This window comes from Macrosteles quadrilineatus, unplaced genomic scaffold (assembly GCF_028750875.1).
Source record: "Macrosteles quadrilineatus isolate MER2022 unplaced genomic scaffold, UCM_ALF_1.0 Scaffold_2__2_contigs__length_208266976, whole genome shotgun sequence".
Taxonomy (NCBI): Eukaryota; Metazoa; Arthropoda; class Insecta; order Hemiptera; family Cicadellidae; genus Macrosteles; species Macrosteles quadrilineatus.
Genome location: NW_026542595.1, coordinates 23,946,764 through 23,966,796, shown reverse-complemented (window position 1 = coordinate 23,966,796; position 20,033 = coordinate 23,946,764). Strand labels below are relative to the sequence as shown.

The following is a 20,033-nucleotide window of genomic DNA, read 5'->3' as shown; positions in this document are numbered from 1 at the left end:
CACGGAGAGTGAATTTTTACCCACACACTATGGCATAGATAGGAATGAATTCGGGATATTTGGTAGTTAAATGGGATTTTTGTAGAATTTGGATGATGGATGGAGGAAAATTGGGGACTTTCTATAGATTTTTATGACTTGGCGGATTATTGGAGGACTTTTGCTTTAGCTGGGGATAAAGTGGGGATTTTTTTCTTAGTCAGATGGGGAATTGTCACAGGTGGTAACACTGCCGAGGTCATAAAAAATATTCATATATTATTTATTTTGTGATTTTAAAATAATGTGGAATGTGAAAAAAATCAGCTAAGTTAAGCTAAGCTTAGGTTATCTCCAGTCCTATTGTAATTAATTGTGGTTTCTGGTTCAATCATATTTGATTGATGTTTTTAACTAAAACAATAGGCCTAATATTTTATTATTATTAAATTTGTCCCGAGATATGTGAAGGGAATTGTATAAATCTTAATACTACCACTACCTACCCAGTAAATTTGTGCAAGAAGTTATAAAAATGGTGAAATATTCAGAATGGAGAGATGTATTGGATTATAGTTGGAATCAAGTTGCCCAAGCATTTTGGAAAAGATATCCCAATCCTGACAGGTAAATTTTGGAAATAACTTAGGTAGGCTTAGCTTACGGTATACCTACCTAAATCTATTTAATTTTTATTGATTTAGGTTTTCTGTTTAGATGTTCAGGGAGGGTCAGTTTCTTAACTGGGCTATTCTAGGCAGCCTAATATCGATTGTAACTATCGAATTGAAAATATTGATTAATAATCGATATTTTTAAATATAGGCCTATAATGAAATTAAACTGTCATAACCTAACTTAACCAACGTAACTTGCTGATGGTGAAAAAATTGCATGTAGGTTTGGCTGCACTTTACTTGACGTCCTACACTCATTCGAATGAAAATATCGATCGCTTCATTCGATATATCGTTTGATTAGTTAGGTAAGGTTAACCTAACCTAACTAACCAAACAATATACACAGAGGATACGCGTCCGGTAACCGGACGTGGATTAGGCGTCCGGTAACCAGACGTGGATTAGGCGTCCGGTAGGGGGTCCCGGAACGCCATTACCACAATGATACGATGTTCAGCCATCAGTGTTCGTGGTGTTGTGGATAGAGAGCTCGACTGATATACGAGAGGTCCCCGGTTCGAAACCTATCGGTAGCTTTAACTTTTTGTCACAGATTTTTCTTTGAATGTAATTTCTTCTTAACTGTACATCTTTTGTTAGAATTTTTGGCATTTATAATTTTATGTTATGATGAGAATTGAACCTTCATTTGATTTTTTTCACTATCAGCAAGTTTGGTTGGTTAGGTTAGGTTATGACAGTAACTGCCGGACGCCTAATCCACGTCCGGTTACCGGACGCGTATCCTCTGCGAACAATATATCGAATGAAACATTCGAATGAAAATATCGAATCGAAAAAACAATCGAATGAGTGTAGGTAGGACGTCAAGTAAAGTGCAGCCGTAGGTTTACTAATCGAATCGATAGCTTCAATCGATATTAGCATAGGCCTAGGTAACCCACTTAAGAAACTGTACCCTGTGTGTGTGTTTGAATAATATTGTAATAGGCCTAGGCTAGGCCTATATAGCCTATAAGTTAATAAGGTAATTTTTCAAATAGGCCTACCTATAGATAAACATTAACAAAATTGGTAATTATATCGACCTCCGGTATAATTAATCCTTATACTACCACATAGCGCTAGCGTTGCGGGAGACTCTAAGCCATTGTGGAATGCGGGCTTTATTTTAAATTAGGATTGGTAAGGTTTGGTTAGGTTACGTTAGGTTAGGTTAGTTTATCAATAACATGAGTATTTTAACTATGTAAACTAACCCAACCGAACCGAACCTAACCTAACCTAACCAAACTTAACCTAACCTAAACTAACCTTAATTTAGGAATTTAGGTAGGGTTACTTAACCTAACCTAACCAAACTTCTAACCTAAACTAACCTAACTTAGGAATTTAGGTTAGGTTGGTTTAGGTTAGGTTAAGTTTGGTTAGGTTAGGTTCGGTTGGGTTAGTTTACATAGTTAAAATACTCATGTTATTGATAAACTAACCTAACCTAACTTACCTAACCTAAAGTAACCTAACCTAAGTTGTTAGGTTAGTTTAGGTTAGGTTAAGTTTGGTTAGGTTAGGTTAAGTTAGGTTAGGTTCGGTTGGGTTAGTTTACATAGTTACAATACTCATGTTATTGATAAACTAACCTAACCTAACTTACCTAACCTAAAGTAACCTAACCTAAGTTGTTAGGTTAGTTTAGGTTAGGTTAAGTTTGGTTAGGTTAGGTTAAGTTAGGTTAGGTTCGGTTGGGTTAGTTTACATCGTTACAATACTCATGTTATTGATAAACTAACCTAACCTAAAGTGACCTAACCTAAGTGGTTAGGTTAGGTTGGGTTAGATTAGGTTAGGTTAAGTTTGGTTAGGTTAAGTTGGTTAGGTTTGGTTGGGTTAGTTTACATATTTACAATACTCATGTTATTGATAAACTAACCTAACCTAACCTAACCAATCCTAACCTAAAATAAAGCCCGCATTCCACTATGGCTTAGAGTCTCCCGCAACGCTAGCGCTATGTGGTAGAATAAGAATAGCCAGCGGCCCGCTTTTCCGGTGTTATTTTACTTAATAGTGGTCCGATCATAATAATTCTTGTTCAGGAGGAAATTCCGCACAATTTGAGTACCCACAACATGGGTTTTGAGCAAACAAAAATTTTCCCGTTTTTCCCACTTTCCGGGAAAACGGGACGTTTCCGAAAAAAACGACAATCATTTTTGAAATCAGCGTGAAATTTCGACCATTTTGAAAAAAAAAAAAATAATTTCGCGTGAGGTCCGGAGGTCGATATAATTACCACAAAATTAAATATTTTGTAAATGGATGATCAATTTAACAGCAGTATTACTTTGCTGACTATAATAGAAGAAAATTCACAAATAATACCTTCTTTTACCAACAAAGGAGCTAGTAGACCTAATAATCCTGTGTTAATTTTGTCACTAAGGTAGGCCTAAGATTTATAGGCCTACATAAAAAATCCCTAAAATGCTGGCCTAAACCCATCTTTACAAACAGTTTCAATAGAAATTGGTTAATTTAACAATCAATAGGCTATTGTTATATTTTAAAAAGTGAATTAACCTCAATTACAAATTGTGTAACAATCCGTAAAATTGTCTGATAATAGGTATGATTGAGATTCGTGTTAATATTAGACTAATATGTATTTGGTTATTTTCATTTTGTTTGACGGTTTGTATAGCTCGGAAATAACAAATAAGTTTTTTTTATTATAACAGTGTCTATTGTAATTGAGTACATAATCTTACATAAACTGCAGAATTATAGGGTCCTCAACCATTTCAGTAAGAAATAATCATGCTCATCAATAACCATGAAAATTAACTTAATGAGTCTTACCATTGATAAGTAGAAAAGAGTGGAAATTGTGATAAGATAATGGCAGTATTTGTCTGATTGGAAAGTGCCAGTCAAGAGTGGCCCTTTACAATCATTTTCTACAAAAGAGCTATATAAATGGAAATAACAAACAATCGTCATGTACCAATAATGTAAAAATATCAGCATACAAATTTTATTTTTTGGAAAACCCATCGATAAATTCCTTTCCCTGATGTAAAAAGGTAAATATTTTTAACCAGTTATTCACGTAAAATACAAAAAACTATGAATACAAAAACGTTAGGCTAACTTTATTTTAATTTGAGAAAATGTGAAAGACGTGATAAAATACTAGGCCTAATACAATTATGTTTTTTCACATCATTCTCATGTAAAAGTGGGTCGTCTTCGCAAGCTCAAACAACCAATACATTCTGGAACAGTGGCCAGGTTCTGAACCAGTACTGGCCAGGTTCTGGAACAGTACTGGCCAGGTTCTGGTACAGTACTGGCCAGGTTCTGGAACCTGGGCCAGAACCTGGCCAGTAACTGGATTTTTTCACTAGGGATGGTCTATTGGTGAGGTATTTTTTCATGTGTTGGACAAGTATTGTTTTTGAGTAGGCCTAGCTAACATACCTACGTTTAAATTGTTGTGGTAGCAGATAGTAGAATTGGAGCCTGTAAGTAGCCTATATTGCTGGAATTTAGAGAGTCTATGTTGGGGTGGATCTATATTTCCTTTTGTGTCTTGTATCAAGTGTATGGAGTTCTTGTCTGCGGACTGGTGTTAAGTTTATGGAGTACTTAAATTATGGTTTCTAGGATTCTATGAAATTTGGCCAAAGGTAGGCTATTTCAAACCTAACTTATGCTCTTTTAAATTATAATCACTAAAATATTCTCTTGCAAGGCCTAAGTTGGTTTCTATGAGTTTAGACGTGTTAAAGAACCTCTCACATCTACTCAAAACGCAAGTGCCGCTTGGAAAATTAAAAAATCACTAAAATCACTGCTAGCTAAAATCTCTTTTCTTTTTTGTACAATACCATATGGCAACCCTAGAAAAACTACTTTTAGGTATGTTGCGTTACTATCGATATCAGTAGGTACCGATCAGGGCCGCGTTAAGGGTCAGTGGAGCCCTGGGCAAACCCAAGAGCAGCGCCCACCTTTTTTCCTAGTGGTGGTTTGGGGGCACCCAGCGGGCACCCCAAAACAACCGGCGCCCCTGGGCATATGCTCACATATAGTGTACAAAACATTCTAAAGAATAAGCTCAGCAAATTTGATTTGTAAAGCACCTATATGCGTTTTTTAATCCGTGGTCAAAGTTGTACTAGCCTATGTGATTTGAGGCGTACACTTACTCCTCTTGACCTTACTTCAAAATTTTTTGAGAGCATCAAGTATACCTTTCCTGTTTTTCCTCATAGTGCCTGTAATGTAAGTCATCCTTTCATACAGATAATCTGCCAAAGGTATGGACATGAAGATATTATCTAGGTCTAAAGAATTTATGAAATCGTCACTCACCTCACCAATTGCACACCAATCCCTGTCAAGCTATGAAATATTGTGTCTTTTACTGTAAACTTATTTTGACCAAGTTTAGTCATATTTACTAACTAAAAACGCATTTAACTTAACGCTATATCGGACCGCGGCGGCCAAAGGGTTAACTTGAGTGTCAGGCGGCATAGGCTAAAAGTAATTTAAAAAAATCAACTGGACATCAAAATAATCCTCCAAGGAATAGAAGGTCTGTTGGCAACACCACATCTTTAACTTATTTTTTAACAGTTTCGGCTCCAGGTTCTTAATAGGCTATTCTCTGGCAGTCTAAATTTAACTTATTAAAATACAGTAGACTCCCTCTTATCCGGACACCTTTTAACCGGACTACACTCGGCAGAAATGACATCTCTTTAACCGGACAATTTTTATCAGCACATCGGTTTAACCGTACCAGATCGGCAGGAAGTGGTCGGTACTGAAACGACTGTTCTCGTGGGAAGATTTGAGACCATCAATCACGTGTATAAATACAATGCTCTCCTAAATTTAAGTCAAATACTGTATACATTATGCATTGAAACGATCCGTTTAAACAAGTTTTTGGGGACGTCGGTTTAACCGGAAAACCCGCTATCCAGACTGGCCTCGGTCCCGAGGAGTCCGGATAAGAGGGAGTCTACTGTAGGCAATATCAGAGAATATTATGTCACAAAATTAAGGTTTTTAAGTTACTTAATCCTACTTTTAGGCAGGTCGCACACTGAGTCCTCTCAGTTCAGTCCGCTACGTTCAGTCGGTTCCGCAAATTTCTAAAACCATGTATGCAAGTGTAGGGCCGCACACTGGGTCCGTTCCGTCAGTTCAGTCCAGTCCGCTCCGTCAGTCTCAGCCACTTTTCGGTTAGCGAGCGATTTGGACAGAAGGACTGGAGGCACTGTGCATGTGCAGCAGTAAATCAGCCAGTGAGGTGATGAAACGGAGATGAAACGGAAAAATGAAACCTTTCCATTTTAATTCTTCATTTTAATGTAGGTAGTTTTATACATATCCAAAATGAATTATATCAAAAACGTCTTCTGGGCCCGTAACCTGATGAAACGAGGGAATAAAATACATAAAATACTTTATTTAATAACCTAATTGGTGTAAAAAGGAAAGATATTAAAACATTAACACTTCAAACTATGAACATATTACAACTACATAATATAATCAAGCAGCTGATATAAAAAGATACATTAAAAAGATATTTGATTATATAGCACAAGCAAAACAATACTAGGCTATAAAATCCTCAACATGATGTGACACTGTAAATCAGGCAGTGATGTGCAACTGTATTCAGGTGGTCTGACACATGTTCGTAGTAGGCCTACTGTGATTATTTATTAAAGATGAGTTCCGATGAACGATTTATTTCTGTTGTACAAACGTATCCATCCATTGTTGTACGACCTGTCACACAAGGATTACTACAATATTACAATGAAGGAGGTGATCATCCTCTTCTGCAGCTAGTGCCAATGCTATAACAGCAATTTCTTCGTAACTACTGCTAGAACTCATAATCGCGCTAACGGAAACCCCGGCACAAATTTATAATTTACTTGCAACAATAATGACAGTGTCTGTGATTCACTGGCGTTGGCGCTCAAAAACGGCTTAACTGAGAGGACCGAACTGACGCAGTGTGTGGGGAAAATGCCGGAACTGAGCTGACTGACCTGAGCTGAGCTGAGCGGACTGAACTGAGCGAACCCAGTGTGCGACGTGCCTAAGATAGCCTATCCAAAAATGTTCAATAAAGTTATGAGAAAACTTAACTGTTCATTCCCGCGTGATCTTTCAAAGTGAATAGTTGAATCTTTAAAGGTTATCTTGCAATTAAAATTTACCCGGTTGCTTCCTGTCTAACTTTGTGTGTTCTATACAGGTAACATAATTCTAATAATATCTATAATTAATCTACCTTTTCCATTTCAAATTTCCTCTCAATCAAATCTCTTTATTAGGCTAACTAATTTTCATTCAAAACCAAATCACATTCTTCATTCTACCATATATATATCGGGACCTGTTACAGGTATAGCCATGACACATAATCACATGGATTCAAGTTATCTTCAATTAAATTTGAACAAAAATAAACTTGAAACAGACTTAGTGGTATCTTCTATATTATTACACAATAAAATATGTCAAATGAACACAGTGATTCAGGTTCATTATCACCCCAAAATACAAAAAAAAAATCACTCAGAAGAAGCCAGATACAGCTGCCCCCTCAATAAAGGACCCTTTGAAGTCATCATTACGAAAGAGGACAAAACCAAAATCAGTCCTTTCACAATAGGAAATTTACTGAAAACAAATAATAAAATCAGCTCAGTACAAAGATCTGGTAATGTAACTATTTAGCCTACTGCAATGACTACATATCTGCCGATGATCTATTGTTTTGTAATAGTCTAAAAAGTTATAATTTAACCATGTAAATGGTAACCATTCCAACAAAAATTGACAATTGTACAACCATGAAACTAACAAACTGTTCATTTCAGATGACAATAGCCTACTAACCCGAAGGAAGCAACCAAAATGAAAAAGTTATATTTAAAATATTGAACCACGCGGCAGCATTGTTTTTACCGAGCAAAGCCGGCCATTTTTGCCAAAATAAAGGAAGAAAAAAAGACTAATAAACTGTATTAGGCCTATTGGCGAATTTAGTTTAAGGGTATATCTATAAGTGAAATGAGATAGAACGAGAATAGGAGACCGGTGGAACAAGATTAGTATTTTGATAAAAAAAATTATAGTTTATTCCAGAGAGAGCAGTTTGAAGCTCTTGGTAGAAAGGGGGTAATTTTTCAAAATGAAGAAGTTCTCCCTTAGTTTGACTTCAGTTGTCCCATATGTCTAATTGCTGTAGCATAGCAAGGCCACACTAAAAAAAACAGGCCGTAATGCTTGTCAAGCATGACGTCACGATAAAAGAAGGCAATGACGTAGGTATTTATTTATTTCAAATCAAATCAAATCAAATTATCTTTATTCATCAAGTACATTAGAAATATATACATGAATAGTGTCACATTTCTTATAAGTTATAATAAAATATACGTATGCTTATAGTAAATGGGAAAAATTGTAAAAGAACATAAAAAACAAAAAAAACAAAATTATTTTCCTAGGAAAGATTAAAACAAGCAGCTTATCACAAATGGCAAACATTACGTCATTGCTGTCTTCTATCGTGACGTCATGCTTGACGAGCATTACGGCCTGATTATTTAGTGTGGCCTTGAGCATAGGTGATTTGGCCATAAGAATGGATTTTATCCTTAATAACTGTTACAATACGGAAAAATAATATTGTAAGTTTTAAGGTCATGTTAGCCCTTAATGAACTCCCAACTTCAGCCAGTTCATAATAAAACTCAAAAATATGTTGGGGAAAGCCGATGGGTATCAGCTACTTTTCTTATAAATTTCATTTTAAGATACTAGTAAAGGTAAAAATTGATTGTTATATACTGTTTCAGCTTGCATGTTTTATCAGAAGACACTTTGAGCAGGGAAGTTAGAGATGGGAAGCTGTATACCAAAAGGCTCCTTAGCAAAACAAATGTTCCACCAAAATGGGCTGAGAGACTGATAAAAGCAAGAATTGTTAATATTTTAGAAGAATCTGTTGTTGATCCAAAAGAAAAAACCCTGACGACATATACAAGAAATATTGGTTACATCAAAGTAATGGTGAGTAGCATTAATCTTTCCATAAGACAAGTTTGGATATGGGCCTTGTATGAAATGGCTAGAAATTGTAGCTAGTAAATATTACACTAACATGTTTATATAAGTGAACAAGGCTGCCTTGAGGAGGGCATGATCTTAAATCATTCGAAGGCCATTTATTCCCCATTTCAATGTTTACTTGCTAATTAAATTCCATTTCCGTAAATTAATACGCTACATACCAAAAACATGTCTAATTAAATTTCTGTTATTAAAATACCTAATCAAAATGTATATTTTCAATTTTTAGTAAATTGCCAAAGTGCCGCCCCTTAAATTTTTCCGCTTTAGGCTGCAGCCTATTTAGAAATCTGGCCCAGCCTACCATCCTCTTACAGACCTCTCTGTATGTTGGTCACGGCTGGGAAAGTCTTTGAAAAGTTGATCAGTTCCCAATTGAATTCTGTGGTTGCTGCGGGAGACCTTTCCCCTCGTCAGTACGGCTTCAGAGTCCTTTTGGAGGCTGGCCATCTTGAATAATTTCAAACAGCTGTTGAAGAGTTATTTATCGTCCAAAAATATTTTTTCAAACACCAAAGTGATGGTAATTTAAATATCTAGTTAACTGTGGGATTAGAAATGTTCAGATATAGGTAGTCAATGTTGTAGACAATTAAGGGGCGGTTCACAAGTCACGGGCTATCCTTAGTTTGAGCGCAAAATCCAGTTATAACCAGTTTTTTGCGCCGCGGCTTAGAAATCGGGTTTACGAGTACGAGGTTACCCGCGCTCGGGCGCAGTCAGTTAAACTTCATCCAATTATGACAGGGATAAACCTGAGCGCAAAAAGTCGGCTTCACGGGTTCAATTAGAGAAAACATCATGTCAGGATTATCTCATTTGCTCATTTATTGTTTTTTTGTTAGTAAAAAGAATGTTCTATTTGAATTCGCCATTAAATTCTGAACAATTTCATTACCCTCAACATGATAATTATTTTTTTTCAATTTTTTACTACTGACTGTCGAAAACATACGAAAAATTGTAAAAAGTTGGTGTTTTTAATTTTAATCAATTACTAAATACTTTATACTTTACTTTACTTTACTTTCTTATGAAATGGCGACCATACAATAGTAGTGGTGACCTGGTGGAAACGCGCGTAACAGCTGTCGGGCAGATGTTAGCAGATGTTACAAAGTTAATTAGTTTAAAGGGCATAAGGCGGAAATGACGTAAAAATCCGGAAATGGCGTTCGATTTGAGCTGACGTCACGATGGATGATCATATGATGTTCAAGGTCATTTGTTTGTGTTTTAAAAAAGGAAGCTACCCTACAACACTTATAGTGTAGGATAGCTTCCTTGTTTTGTTTATTGTTTATTTGTATAAAACATGAGGAATGACAATAACTTACATACTATTACAATTAATAAGGAAAACATGTGCGAACGTACGTATCTAGAGTGAGCGTCTGCTAAAGTGTAAAACGAATGAGTTTATTGGTGGCCTTTATAAAGGCCGTTTTGTGTAGCTCGGCGACGCTTGTGTATTTGGATGTTTACTTCTTCAACTCCTCTATTGTATTATGGAGCTCTTTCCATCTTGCCATGTCTGCATTGTGCTCGGCCCATTCGATGTCGTCTCGAGGCTGAGCGCACCAAACACGATCAAATTTGCGTCGAATCTCTTTCTCCTCCTCTAGCAGTTGAAGTAGTTTTTCTTCCTTTCGTTTTCGCTCCTGCTCTTCTGCCTCGATGCATGCTTGGTGTAGGTCAGAGTCTTCAATATCGCTTTTCCACTGTTGTTGTTGTCGTTGTTGTTGGTTGGCCATCTTGTGCAAAGTAAACGAGAGAGGTTGAGTTGACTGGTGAAGAGCTGGATGCGAAGTGACTGTTGCGAGTAAAGAAGTGCAGGTCCCTGACGAAGTGGGCGGAGCTAAAGCAGTAGGGGTGGGGGAAAGTAGTAGAGGTGGGGGAGAGCAACATGAGGGCATCATTCCATCCGTTTTAAAAGTATTTTGATTCTACGTCCCTTGTCTTGTGAGTGATGTTTCAGTTTTTCTTGATACGTTTTACAATTACATTGACAATAGGAGAAAGATTCACATTTTTTACAAGCCATTCCATCTACTTGACATTCAGGTGTTTTGAAACACTTAAGATTACAACAATAGTATTTTAAATCGTATTCCGATTTGTGATCAAAAGATGAATTGGAATTACACTGTGACATGTTGCTCGACTGAATTCTAAAACAAGAATGAGAAGCAATGTGTTGTGAGCTTCTATTTATAGTGCAAGAGTCAGCAGCTCTCACAAGTTAGTCTACATTTTTCCATAGTAGGTTAACCATTTGTGTTAGATCGTGTATGTAATTTTGATGCTTGTCTTGATATGTTTTACACCTACATTTGCAATAGCCAACAGACTCACATTTTTTACAAGCTTTTCCATCAACTTTACTTTCAGGCTTTCTAAAACATTTTAAATTACAACAATAGTTATCCAAATCGTATTTGGATTTGTAAACAAAAGGTAAATTGTATTTACGCTGTGACATGATGCTCGGTGAATTGTTAAAACAAGACTGAGAGCAACTGCGTGTAAGACCTGTTATTTATAGTAAAAAAGTTCAAGGTCATTTGTTTGAATTTTAAAAAAAGAAACAACATATCAGCATATAGAATTAATTATATGCTGATATGTTGTTTCCTCTTTTAATTTTTTTATTTATTTTTTTTAATGACAAAAACATTTAACAAACATATGTACATAGATGGTTATTTACAGAAAAAAACTTAAAACTAACATTGATGGGTGATGTGTAGAGATAGTTCAGTGGAATTGTTTCCGCAAACTCCGTGTGATACCAAATAGAGGGATCCTGGTTGAATACCTCGCAGGTCTTCGTTTTGTAGTTGCTGTACAAATCGTCTTGGAAGATAAACTTGAAATTTCGGTTCATCACCTGGTGAAAACGGTGCCTCGCTCAGTGATGCTAAAATTGCGTCTCCATGTGAAGTTTCTGTCTTCTTCAGCTCGTGAACGATGTAGTGTTTGTGTTCCTTCAATTCGTGACATTTCTTAGTACTTAGAATGCTGGATTTGGACTGGGTGTTGAACTGATCCACCAAAGACTGGAGAAACTGTTGTGAAGCCATTTTCTTGATTAGGACTACCCTGTGAGATGTTGCCTCTGCGATGTCTGGAGTAATACTGATGAGGATCCTGAGACTGTCCACTGTATTTATAGCACACGTTCCCCCCTCCACTGCTATTTCCTTCGTAATACTTCCACTGTTGCTGTTTGAATTTATTTTTGTCCCAATAGTGAAGAACTAGAAAATTAGCTAATCGGTATGCGTTTTGTAGTGCACATTGTGTTACTGTGCGATAAGAGTGATCTGTTAAAGTACAAATAGGTCCATAATTAATTTGATGATCCTTGTCCATTCTTATGTCGAAAACATCGTGATATGTATATTGTTGTATCCATTGTCTTTTTTCCGATCCTCTTGTATAAATATGGGAAAACTTGTTAGAAAAATGATACATGATATTGTTCAAGTGCTTATAGCTTATCAATCCTTCGTTCCACTGAATATGGTGAAAATGTTTGGTTATCCATTTGTTTGTTCTTCTTGCTTTGTCATTCAATTGGTTTACTGAAAATGGAGCTTCAAATATAAACGGGTATACGACATGTGTAATCAAATCTAAAATCACTAATTCTTTTATCACAAATTCATCTTTGTTATCACGAAATGCTTGAAATTCTATTACACAGGGTTTTATATCCATAATGTTTAACCCTATCTACACACCACCACGTATAGTGTTCAACTGAATTCACACCGCGCCTTGGTCACTCTTTTATACTGTTTTTCTTTAATTACACTTCTTGGGTTGCTGGTTCTTCTTGGTTTATAGTTTCATATTCTTCAACAGCTTCTATCGCTTCTATCGCTTCTTCATCAATTGATTCGAAGTTCCTTAACTGTCTCCACATACCAACTTCATGAGGCAATCTATTAAAAATAGATGTATCCACGTGTCCGTATAATATGGTGCTTTCCGGTTGTTTTTCCAGTGTATCAATTAAATACTCTTTGATGATTGAACTTGAGAATACAAGTTGTTTCATATATCTAGAGATAGGAGACGTTGCATGCATTAAAATGTAGAATTCTTCACGTGAGAGTAAAATTTTACTTTCATGTTGAGTTAAATCTCTAAATCGTACTTGTAGTGTTCCACGATTCTTTACTATGTCAATTTCATTGTCAGAATCCAAAAGTCGAATATTAGTTTTCCTTCCGCAAACATTAGTATTTAAGTAACATTCAATTAGATTTAAATGTTTTAGAAAAGATTCCCATGCCGTTTCAGAAAATATAACCATTTTTGTACCATGCTGCAAGATTACCGTAGGTGTATATTCCGAAGATTTCATTAGTCCAGCTGTTACACTTTTACCCAAACATAGTGAGATAGGATAGTAAATGCGTAGGAAAACTTCTTTCAAAATATTAATTGGGATTGTATCTTCATCTTTCCGCTTCCTTTTAGTGCCATTTTTTTTAGTTTTTTCTTCTTTTTCTTCCTTGTCCTCCTTGTCTTCTTGTTTTCGAAACTTTAAAAACTCTTCTATTTCATTGACGATTTCTTGATGGTTTTCTTGATCCAATAATGCTGCTTCCTCTGCATCCTTTTGTACGACTGATGGAGAACTCATTTTACTCATGATGTAGTGTAGGATGTTACCCATTCAACGAACGAGCAAAGACTGATTGGTGGTGTGCGAAGCTCCTCCTTTTATAGCCGACTGGTGGTTGTGGTGAAACTCATTTACAACACTGTTTTGACTAATCCCGTCAATGGTGTGTACGTTACAATTTTATCATGCAAAATTAAACAATATGCAGATGTTGCATCAGGAACGTTCTCTTCAAACTCCATTTCTATTTTTATATCCACACTTGATGACTTTACAGATTCGTTTTGTTTTGAACAATCTATTACAATTATTGGAGCTTTTGATTCGTACTGCTCGGGAGACAGTATCGGGGTGTTTGTTTTCCCGTAGTATGAACTTTGGAATCTAGCGTACATATCATACAAAACAGTGTACCTCTTCTTAGTGAAAGAAATATTAAAGTTGTCGTAAGGGAAAAATTGTGAATTAAGAAACACTTTACAATTTGTTAGTTTGCAATGATCGAAATGACCGGCATTAGCTAGTATATTATTCCTTTTTTTTGTTTGTAGTGCAAATATTACATATCTTGCTTTTTCCAAATGAGTAGATGTTTTTACAGTCCATGTATGTCTTTGTGTTTTAGGTAAAACTGGATATTCATGAAATTCCCAACTTCTGAATGGTATTACAATATCTCTATCTGATTTCAGTTGTCTCAACAGTGTTATTCTATGTTCGTCATTTAATCGCACATGTGGTACTCTCCAAACGATTTTGTCCAAAGTTAAATTCCAGTCTAAATTTGCATCAGTGGTTCCAGTTGCTGCGCAAATAGTATCCTTATCATTTGATGATCTTAATAACACTAATTCCTGTTTCACATTTATTATTACTCTTCTGTAATCTTCAGCAAAGCCTAGAAATAATTTCAATGGTATGTAGAAATCAAAGTTCCCTGCAGAATCAGGGGTGATTGTGTCGTTATCGGGTGCAACCCATCCTCCAATTCTTAACAAATTCTTCTCGTTTTGTGTCAAAGATGCTAATCCTTTTAATGTGCTTGTTAAACCTACTTTCTTTGTAGAATCCACAGTTACTCCAGATATTTCATATCTAATTTCATCAAATAAAAATGCCATTGGATTATTGATAAAAGGAACGGTGGTTCCAGCTGTTCCATCTTTTTTTGTTACTCTTCCTTCAATATATAGATAACTTTCGCACGGAAGAGTGTAAATATCCTGTTGTTGTATAGGAATTCTAATTTCATCATTATTATTCAATTTTGACGAAGCGTAGGGGTTGTGCGTGTGATACTCCTTTTCCCATAAAGTCTCGTCGAATGTCGGTCCTTGTGCTATATCCAGTATTTCCATTTTCAATGAGTTTTAATCCAATATCCTGTAAAAACCGAATGTTTTCAGTAGTTAATCCTTTTGCAGATGATGAGCTAGTTAGGTGTTTACCCGACAACTCTCTCTTCTTGAATGACAATCCCATGGTTTAGGTTGATGCTTTTATGTGAATCCTGATCGTAATACGTTCTTCTCTGAAGTCTATGAGGTTTCCGTCTTGATCTAGTATGTTCAACACGATGTCTGAAACCACACTGGTGTTTAAGGGAAGGTACACCAAGTTTTGTGGCTTTTCCACAATCTTAAAACCTGGGGCGACTGTCGGATAGAATGTGTGCAATATATGACTATTCTCTCCATCTCTGTATGATCCTTGTATAATGTTACATGTAATGTCTATCGTATTAACTTTCAGTATTGTTACAGTTTTATCACCAGAATAGGTCTTTTTAGGTTCTAGTATTGGAGTTGTTTCAGAAAATCCCAATAATCCTCCAATTGAATGTTTTTGAGTAAAATCAATATAATAGGAAGAAGTTATTTCAGCTTTCATGGTATTGTTATTTCCTCTTATTGTTATATATTCTTTTTCTGATTCCTTTTGAACAAGTTCGTTAAGTTCTTCGTTTTTCATTTGTTTTTGTATAAATTCGTTAATATGGTCTATTTCGTAAGATCCTGTCGGTAAACTAATTTCTTTCATTGGTGTTAATTCTCCCAAATTATTTTTGCTTTTGTAATAGTGTAATTTGTTATTGACTCCTTCAGAAATATTTGGAATAGAATTGTATGTTGTTAAATCCAATAATGCAGCTTCCCATAATCTTCCTTTTTGCAATCGTAGAGCTGGAAATAGAATACTGCGCAGAGTTGATGAAGTGCCGGTCAATGAGACCGTATAGGAAGACATCTTAAAGTTGACTAACGCTTCTAGCTAAAAAATCTAAACATAAGTGTCCGCAAATTGTTGTATCGTCAGGTTGTTCTCTGTTATAGTTGTAAAATACTTCTTTTGCTGTGCGAAAGTAACGTTGAAGCTCTTTAGGTGGTGGCATATTACCGTAACTATCGAAATAATAAATAATTTGATCAAGTTTTTTATAACATATCCAATGAGTGCCAGGACCTTCACTGTTTTCTAAATTAACTATTCCAGTCTCATTTTTCCATATTTTACCGGGCAATGCATCTTTCATAAACACTCCTCTAAAAAATGGTATTTTCATACAAGAAGCGTATATAATTAATTCTTTATTTGTCAACTCTTTGTTTGGAATTAGTATTTGTTTTTTCTTGTTTAATACACACGGTATGGTCTTAAGTATAATCCTCCTCCTTTTTTTATCATTGACCATATTGTTGGTTTCTTGTTTTTTTTATTTTGATTATTCCTTCTTTTCTTTTTAATACTACCTCCTTGCTTTTTAACCGTTCGTTTTCGGCCTTTCCTCCTCTTTCCTCCTCCAAACGTAGTTTTTGTCTTCATTGCTGCTGTTACTGCCAAAGCTGCTGCTTTTTCACCAAAACTTGCGTCACTAGATTTTACTCTTTGCCAAGCCTTTTCAGCAAGCGCTCTATCCGCTATGGATCTATTTTTTGTATCTGCAAACTTTGAATATGCTATATCGTGCTGTTTGCAAGCTTGATCTAGTTTATTTATTCCAGAATCTCCTCTTTCCAGACGTTTTTTCAATTTTGTTCCAGGTCCACAGTATTGATATCCTCCAGGCAAATGCAGTTCTACTGGTAGTAAATCTATTGTTTTGTTAACAATTGCTCCAATTGGTTTAGATAATAGAGAAACTGCTGATGATGTCAATCCTCTTCCTCTCTTCAAGCTCTCTATATCACGACTGATGTGCTTAACCTTTGACATCTCTATTTATAGGGGAATGTACCCACATCGGCTTCACTCCTCAAGTGTTTGACAATGAATGTTTCATTTACGAATTGATTTCTTATTATGTACCTTTATCCATCCATATTATATTTTTTGTATTTTCATCTTCTTTGTTATATTTTGAATATGTTGTATCATTACATGTGTGTACTTCTTCATTTTGTTCATCTTTTATTAACACTTGCTTTTTTATATTATCTTTCATCTAATCCAAAGTCACCGCTTCGTGAGGTAAAACTGCATTGTAAACATTTTTCTAATGGTGAAATCTTTCTACAGGTTTAGTTCTAAGCATCTTTGTTTTGCTAGACATAAAATATTGCTTCATAATGACCCTATCAATCCATTGATCTCTATTATCTGGATGCACTTTGTTATGTCCTGGATGTGCTGGTATCATATTGTGAAAATCAAACATTACAGTACCCAAAAGTCTAGCAAGATAGTTTACATTGACAGCATTATCCATTTGTTGCGGATCTTCAAGATTTGTAATTCTTTTATTATTACATGTGTATATTTCTTCATTTTGTTCATCTTTTATTATACACTGGCTTTTTATATGATCTTTCATCTGATCCAAAGTTACCGCTTCGTGAGGTAAAACTGCATTATGAACATTTGCTAATGGTAAGTTTTTACAATCAAAAGTGGTAGTCTTTATATTATTATGTTTATATTCATCGGTTATTACAGGAACTTGTTTAAAAACTACCACATCTTCAGGATTTACTCCACCTTTTACATTAGTTATCTTTTTGTTCTCAGCATGCCAATTTCCATTCTTTTGTAACATGATTTGACTTACAGTGGCAGCATCTGTTGGTTTTAATCCTTCTTTAACCTTATGTAATATTTTACCTTTGCAATCAATTTGTTCATTATCGTGAATAATACAATTATCTTTAACATATTTGAGGTTAACTGCATCCGAATCTTCTTTAGGGTATCCTATATCATTTATAACAAAGTTATAAAAAGAGAATCTATCTTCTTTTCTTTCAGGGATTATAGAATGTAAATATCCTTTATTGACTGAATCTTGACTATCGACAGGATCAGCTAAGTTTGTAACTCTTCTGTTTTTAACATCGTAAACTTCATTATTAACTTGTAAAGTATTTGACAGTTTTGAAAGTAAATAATCTTTGGTGACGGAATCGGTGTTTTCTATTGGTTCACCAACATTTGTTATTCTATGAGACTTAGCATCATAAGAGTCGTTTTGAAGTTGTAGGTTCAACAATTTTTCACTTTTTAAAGTTTTCAAATTTATTGCATCATTATCATCTTCTGGATCTTTTACAAACTTCAATCGTTTGCTGCTTATGTTATAATCTCCTTCAGCTGTTAATGGTAAACTATATCTTTTACCATTGGATTTTGGTTTTTCTCCAAAATTGGAATACCTTCCAAACTTGTCCACGCTCATGATTCAACTGAGTTCCCTCGATTCTTGTCCTCCTTTTATATGCGATGATTAAGCAATAATCCTTCGATTTCGTAGTTCATCGATTAAAGCTACCCATTCATTGTCCAATCCGGTATGACCGGCTTCCATGGCTTCATGTAATAATCTCATTCGATCAACCAGCTTATTGACATCATTATAATATATTATGTTGGTATTGTATAGACTTTTTAATAATCCTTTCCCTGAAGATGTAGGTTCGTTGGTTCTTGGTCTTTTGTGTAACACATTTAATTCAGCTGTAGATATAGCTCTTCTTTTAAGTTGAGATTTTTTCACTTGTGTTGGAAAAAGATCAGCTATGACACTTGTGTATTTTATTGATCGATTTCGATAAATGGGCAAATCTTTGGAATACTGCTTTTTATGTGCATTTGTATCATTTAGTATATTTTTAAACACTGATAGGTCTTTTTTGGTATATTTACCAGGTTTGTTTTTAAAAATAAGTTCAAACAGTCCTGTTGTACCTTTATATTTTTGGTTACCAATAAGGATGTTATCGTTTTCATCAATATCCAAATTACTGTCTCCAATCATAATACCATTGTCTTCTAGTCTAGCTCCATAAATGTGATATCTTCGATTAGCCTGTGTTGAATGTAACATGTTTAATAAATATTTTCTGCCCAAATTCCCTTTGAATGCTATGTTTGTGCTTAATGTACTTAAATTTGTAGGATTAGTAGATCCTTCTTCTTGACCTGCGGAAAATCCTTCCTTTTCTCTTGAATCTTCAGTTTCTTCTGTTTCTCCTGTTTCTTCTGTTTCTTCACTTTCTTCGCTTTCACCACTTTCTTCAGTTGATTGAAATTGTTTGTATTGTTCATAATCTCTTGATTCTTTTTCATACTTAGAAATCGGTAGAATAGCATCTCCTTCGAAAGGTTTTTCAATATTCTTAACTAATCTGTTTAAAGGATCAGTAACGGGTTTAAACGTTGATTCTATAAACTTTTCTCTTTCGCTTATACCTAACTTCAGAGCTCTGTTTTTATGTCTAATAGAATCACTAAGTGATTTTATTTCTTTTAAGAGCTTTTCTTGACTTGCCATGTTTACAGTACGAAGTGTTGATTTGAAATAGTGATATTTAGTGAAGCAGAACGTATTTATCAAACCCTATTCTATATCGTCCGTCTTTTATGGCTTGTTCTTTCATAATGACCAAAAATCCATACTTTTCTGCCCATGCTTTTCCACAAATTTGTTTAAACTTATCAAATGACATATCAGCATTTACATGATCGTTATATACGTGTTTCAGGTTGGTTTCATCTTGTTTGAACAAAATTATAACATTTGCATTATCTCTGATAAGCTGCTTTGGAATTTTACTGTATGTTTGTCCTATATATATGCTGTCGATATTATTATGTCTTCCCATGGCGAAATAGTTCCTAATAGTATCATGATTTTCACATGAAACGTCATCAAATAGAAATACTGAATATGGTTTAGCTTGGTTTGGTTGCAAAACTTTATCACTGGCGTTAAATTTATAAAAGTTAACACCTGACACCTTCGATATGATTTTCTCCAACAATTGATACTTTGGCTGATGTAGTGACTTTGAAAATATGTATAAGTTATTAAACCTCAATCCTTTAGGATTTGTAATCAAATTAAATACGACATTAGTTTTTCCACAGTTTGAAGGACCACTTATAATACATCTGACTGTGTTTGGAAGTAAACTACCATGTTTGCCAGTGTTGATTGTGTCGTTATCAACAGTGTAATCATCAATATTACTAATGTTGAATTGATCTTTATGATGAACAATCTCCATCTTATTCGAAATCCAATGGTACAATGAGCTGTTCCCGTTAAATTAGGTCTTTTATAGGTATCCAAGAATCTTCTGTTTTGTTAAAACCTAGCCATC

The 20,033-nt window shown here is 35.0% G+C and overlaps 1 protein-coding gene across 1 annotated transcript in view; it reads left to right on the top strand.

The window, feature by feature from the left end:
• The first annotated feature begins 277 nt into the window (after positions 1-277).
• Positions 278-20,033, top strand: part of LOC128987879 (protein preli-like) — a 51,550-nt gene continuing 31,794 nt past the window's right edge. Inside the window, exons 1-2 of the mRNA XM_054408952.1 lie at positions 278-606; positions 8,525-8,738. Coding sequence (XP_054264927.1) covers positions 515-606; positions 8,525-8,738 — 306 coding nt within the window. The 5' untranslated portion in view covers positions 278-514. The remainder of the gene's footprint in view (positions 607-8,524; positions 8,739-20,033) is intronic.